A 5,217-nucleotide genomic window follows, 5' to 3' on the forward strand; every position below is an offset into this window, starting at 1 on the left:
ACAAACTGAAGACGCCCAGGCTGGTTTTAGCACTGCCCTGGACACACAGTCATAATTTTGGGTTGGGACACACATCCCAGACAGATCTCACGCACATCCAATTTCTTTAAGCCGGGTGCAAGGTCAAAACATAAAGTTCATGTAAGGCAAGGAAGACCCGCAAACCGATGAGTTGCACTTATAGTCTGAGGAAGGGCCGTGGTGGACCGAAACATCACAAGAATGAAAATGGATTAGAAGGGAGCTCATCGGCTTGGACACACACACAAACAAACACACACACACACACACACACAAGTTTGGACCAAGCCAAATCTCACCAAGTGTCTTCAACTCGTCCTGACACCCAATTGTCAGATTGGTGTGGAATTGCAGTAGAGGACAAGGCACACCATCATGGCTAGATGTCTCATGATGTGTTTGTGTGGAGGAGAGGCGAGGTGAAGAGAGGAGAGCAGAGGAGAAGATGGGAAGAGAGGAGAGAAGGAGAGGAAAGGAGAGGTGGGGAGGAGAGGGGAGATGAATGGGGAAGAGTGGAGAAGAGAGGACAGGAGAGGAGGAGCAGTGGAGGGACCGAGGAGTTCCGGAATTAACGCTGATTTGATCCTGAGAGGAGATTATCAAATGGTCAGGCGCTCACAGATCTCTGTGTGTGTGTGTGTGTGTCTGTGTGTCTCTGTGTGTGTTTTCCTCAAGGGTTCTCTGCAGGGGAGGCCTGGGCATGTCTTTGCCAGATAGAGAGCTCTGTGAACTCATTTTTTAGAAGTTAAAATACAATTTTAAAAATAATAATTTCATAAAATAATGAAAAAAGAACCGCAACACCGATGCTCCCATTTACTTCATTTTAATCCTGTGACGTTTCGGGCCACCCTGGCCCTTCCTCAGACATGAACTTTACGTCTTTTGAACCTGCACCCGAAAGCATCTGGATGTGCGTGAGATTGGACTTATAAATAATAATTTCAAAATATTTTGCCGAGTTTCAAAATGTCTGTGTCCGTCAAAAATGTCTGTGATATCACAAAAAGAGTACGTGTTTACAGTCAACAGCTTACTAAACTGCCATAACTGCTGCTATGACTGTTAATGAGATCGGCTCAAATTGGACCTTATGCATTTGTTCAGACGGGTGTTGTGATTGGACCTTTTTCTTGTTGAAAGCTGTTCTGACTGGTTGTTTTTCCTTGTCTGCTGTTGTGATTGACTGTTGACATGATTGACAGATGAGCACCATGCCTGGCCTGCCCACCCGCCCCTGTTTCTATGACATCGACCTTGACCCAGTTACCATGGAGATACAAGGCCTCTTCTGAGCACGCCCAGTACGCGCTGACGGCTGACATGGAAACGGGTAAGAAACTCTTCTCTACTACTACTGTACTTTACTACTTATACTCTACTACTACTACTTTACTCTACTACTATTACTCTACTCTACACTACTCTACAATTACAACTTTACTCTAATACTATTACTCTACTCTACACTACTTTACTACTGTACTCTACACTACTCTACTATTACAACTTTACTCTAATACTAATACTCTACTCTACACTACCTTACCACTGTACTCTACTACTACAACTTTACTCTAATACTACTACTCTACTCTATACTACTTTACTACTGTACTCTACACTACTCTACTACTACAACTTTACTCTAATACTACTACTCTACTCTATACTACTTTACTACTGTACTCTACACCAGGGATTCTTAGCCATAGGGCCGCGGACCAAAGTTGGGTCGCGCTCACAACCTCTAGGGCCGCAGACAACTTTCAGTTTCGCACCAGTGGGCCGCGTGGGCCGTGGGACCGCTAGTTATCAAACACTAGTGTGCGTCTTTTCCCTCAAACGCAACTCTGTCATAGCGCAATGACCACACCCCGTGTTTTTTGTTTGTTTGGGGGAGATTCATTAAGAACAAGATGGCAACACACTTTTCAGTGGTCTATTTGGAGAAAAAGCGAAATTACCAACCGGTTCCGCCTCCCAACTGATTTGGCGACGTCTTCTGTGTCCTAATATCCTCACGTGTTAGTTAGAAATACAGTAGCTCTTCAACGGTTATAGGCGGCTACTCAAAATAATTCTAGTTACTGAATCTTTATCCTTTATACTTGTACAAGTGTCCCCAACAAGACAGTCCTTTCACGATTTTTGCCTAATTGTGATACTGGGAAAGTTTTCCGTCCGGCTGTGGAATGTCTGTTCTTCCGGCGTCTCGTTTCCACTTGTGTAGAAAAGCGTCTTCAATTTACGATCAGCAGATTCATTACAAAGCACATGTCAAGAGGTGTCACACAAACTCGGTGCTGTCAGAGAGGCATTCAAATGTCTTGCTAAACTGTGAGTGGATTTAATGAGTGAGATTAAATGAGATTGAAATTAATTAATATATAATATAATATATAATATATTATTTATTAATATATAATTAATATCCCTAGTGGAAAAAATACTTCAGTAATAGCCTATTTATTTGCAGAGAGAAGAGTTCATCCAGGCACTCAAAAACAAGGTGTCCAAGCAGGAAGTTACATTAAAAAGCCTTTAATGGTACTGGGCTGGGGTTACATTAAAAAGCCACATGGCTTTTTAATCAGTCCCACCAGGAAATCGCGGGCATTTTCTCAAAAAATCGCGGTCGGAATTGCCAGATGGTGCACGAGGATTTCCAGAAAATCGTGATAAAAGTTGCGGAGCTTCTTACTGTGTTGTTGCGATTTTGTTGCGGCATGAAGTGAAAGGTGCGATTTTTGTTGCGATTTTTAATGTGTTTCCCCACGCTTGAAAGTAAAGGACACTGCCACATTCCCGTCCTTTGGTGTTTTTATATTATTTCCATTTTTATATTATAAGTTTGGTTCTTAGGCAAAGCAGGGAAGCTGCCAGGGCGAGTTTTTAGCCAGAATGTCGTCGTGAAAAGTTCCATCTCTTTCATGCTGCCATTATGACACCCTTCATTACAATGCTGTTTATGGCCGTTTGACTCTGTTTTAAATGTCATCACCGTTTCAAATTGTAAGCATACAAACTTCGTATCATGTCGATATCCATTCCTGACTTTAAAAAGTGGATACATAATTAACTATAAGTAGGCGGGCGGAATTGGGCATGTCCACCCAGTTGAAGAGGGTGCGCGACAGGAACTCTTGTGACTGAAATCCTGGTTAATGTGAGTTGTCTGCTACACATAGCCTGCCTGTGTCGGCGTTTAATTTTCAAGCTTGTCAAAAGCAACACAAATAAAAGCAGAGGGAGGGGTCACTTTCGAAAGAATTTGGCATAGGTTTTTTTTTTGTTCTCCCGCACCATCAGCCGGCTTTAAATTAACGGCTGTTGATCATCATTCAATGTAACGAGGATGGAGTTCAAAGATTTTCTGTTGTGAAGGGTGCTTGCTGAATAATGCTCAGAAATTATATTAATTTTGGTGCTCTTGTGAATATAAAATACGACGAGATTGTTATCTATAAAACACCACGTCGCCTGCAGAACGGAGGTCTCAGCTGTCAATCAATACTGTCAATCGCGCAAGGAAGAGAGAAGGAGAGGGAGAGACAGAAAGTAGTTTTCCAACTTACTCCCACAGCTTTCCAACGTGTCTGCTCTGGTTTTATTCATGTTCAGTGTTCCTTGTCCGTTTGACCGCGGCAGGTTACACGAAAGTGATTTGACGACACGGTCACCACGGTCACCAAGTGCTCGTATCCAGCCATAGCCCAATTTGCGCGAAAGAGATTACTATGTCGGCCAGGCACGCACGCAGCATTCACAATGAAGGATGGAAATTACTCCTTTGTTGTGGACAAGGCATTTGCGCATCTCAATTCGGAGGGAAAATGTTGCCTTCTGTATGCGCACAAGTCAAACACCAAAGTGGTCCAGCAGGTGGACCGCTTTAGAAAAAAGAAAACACATCTTGTTGTAGGAGCCCTATACTTGGCGTAATGTAGATGACTGTCATGAAGTGTTAATTATATATTTATGTAGGCCTAGCACATTTTAAAAATGTAGGCCTATTGGTTATGCCAGACTAGTCATACATTTTCCCTCCTGTGACCATGCGAGCAGACGCGCAATGAGAACATGGCGTTTCCTACATTCGTAATTAGTTTTTCCCCCTCACCGACAACTTTGTACATGCATAGTAAAGTGCTGGGACTGATTGCTAGGTTACTTTTTTATTGTATTTTTTATTGTATTATCCTTTTTGAAAGGAAGTTTGTCGACGTCAGTGAAGTCAGCGCAACATGGTTTGGTTCAAAGTGTTCAAGGTTGCGGGAAATCGCGGTGATTGGTTAAAGTTGCGCTCTCGCGCAGAATTCGCGGGAATTCATTGAAGTTGCGAAAAACGGCGCGATCGCAACATCGCGATTTCCTGGAGGGACTGTTTAATGCAACCCAGCCCAGTACCATTTTAATGTATAAGCTGATGGTCTCCTAAAGCGTCACACATCTCTGAAGTCTCACATCTTACGTGAACTCACAGTGGTCAGGTGTCACTGAAAAAAAAAACGTAACAAAATATACATATATAAATGGCTTTGGTGTGTGTGTGTGGGTGTGTGTGTCTGTGTCTGTGTGTCTTGCAGAATACAGAGTCAGAGAAATCTGTGTCCCCAGATCAACGCGTTACCGCAACAACTGTGTCAACTGTCACCTCTTCAGTCCCCATGACAATCGTGTGTCATCATGACAACCATGTGGTACCAGCACAGGACAATGTCACCATGGCAACCATGTCACATGACAAGACATCACCATGACAACCACGTCACTTCCATGTCACATGACAAGGCACTATCACCATGACAACCCCATCATTTCCATGTCACATGACTAGATAATATGGCAACCACATCACTACATCCCATGGACCATAAGACCACACTTTAGCAAGACCTCTACAGAAATACATTAACACACACACACACACACACTCACACATACACACACACACACACACACACACACACACACACATACACATAAACACACACACACACACACACACACACACTCACACATACACACACTCAAGATCCATATTTTATCATTCCAAGGCCTTGTGAGAGCCATTTACTCACTTTAATACACACACACACACACACACACACACACACAGGAGATTTTAGAGAATGAGTATTAATAATGTTAACATTCTGCTTCATGTAGAGCAGTGGTCCCCTAACTCCCCAC

The 5,217-nt window shown here is 43.0% G+C and overlaps 1 protein-coding gene across 1 annotated transcript in view; it reads left to right on the top strand.

Moving 5' to 3' along the window:
- The window catches only part of mthfd1l (methylenetetrahydrofolate dehydrogenase (NADP+ dependent) 1 like), a 33,478-nt gene extending 28,509 nt beyond the window's left edge, over positions 1 to 4,969 (top strand). Inside the window, exons 27-28 of the mRNA XM_063222967.1 lie at positions 1,227 to 1,354; positions 4,611 to 4,969. Coding sequence (XP_063079037.1) covers positions 1,227 to 1,316 — 90 coding nt within the window. The 3' untranslated portion in view covers positions 1,317 to 1,354; positions 4,611 to 4,969. The remainder of the gene's footprint in view (positions 1 to 1,226; positions 1,355 to 4,610) is intronic.
- The last annotated feature ends 248 nt before the right edge of the window (positions 4,970 to 5,217 follow it).

The sequence above is a fragment of the Engraulis encrasicolus genome, chromosome 18 (assembly GCF_034702125.1).
Source record: "Engraulis encrasicolus isolate BLACKSEA-1 chromosome 18, IST_EnEncr_1.0, whole genome shotgun sequence".
In the NCBI taxonomy this organism is placed as follows: domain Eukaryota; kingdom Metazoa; phylum Chordata; class Actinopteri; order Clupeiformes; family Engraulidae; genus Engraulis; species Engraulis encrasicolus.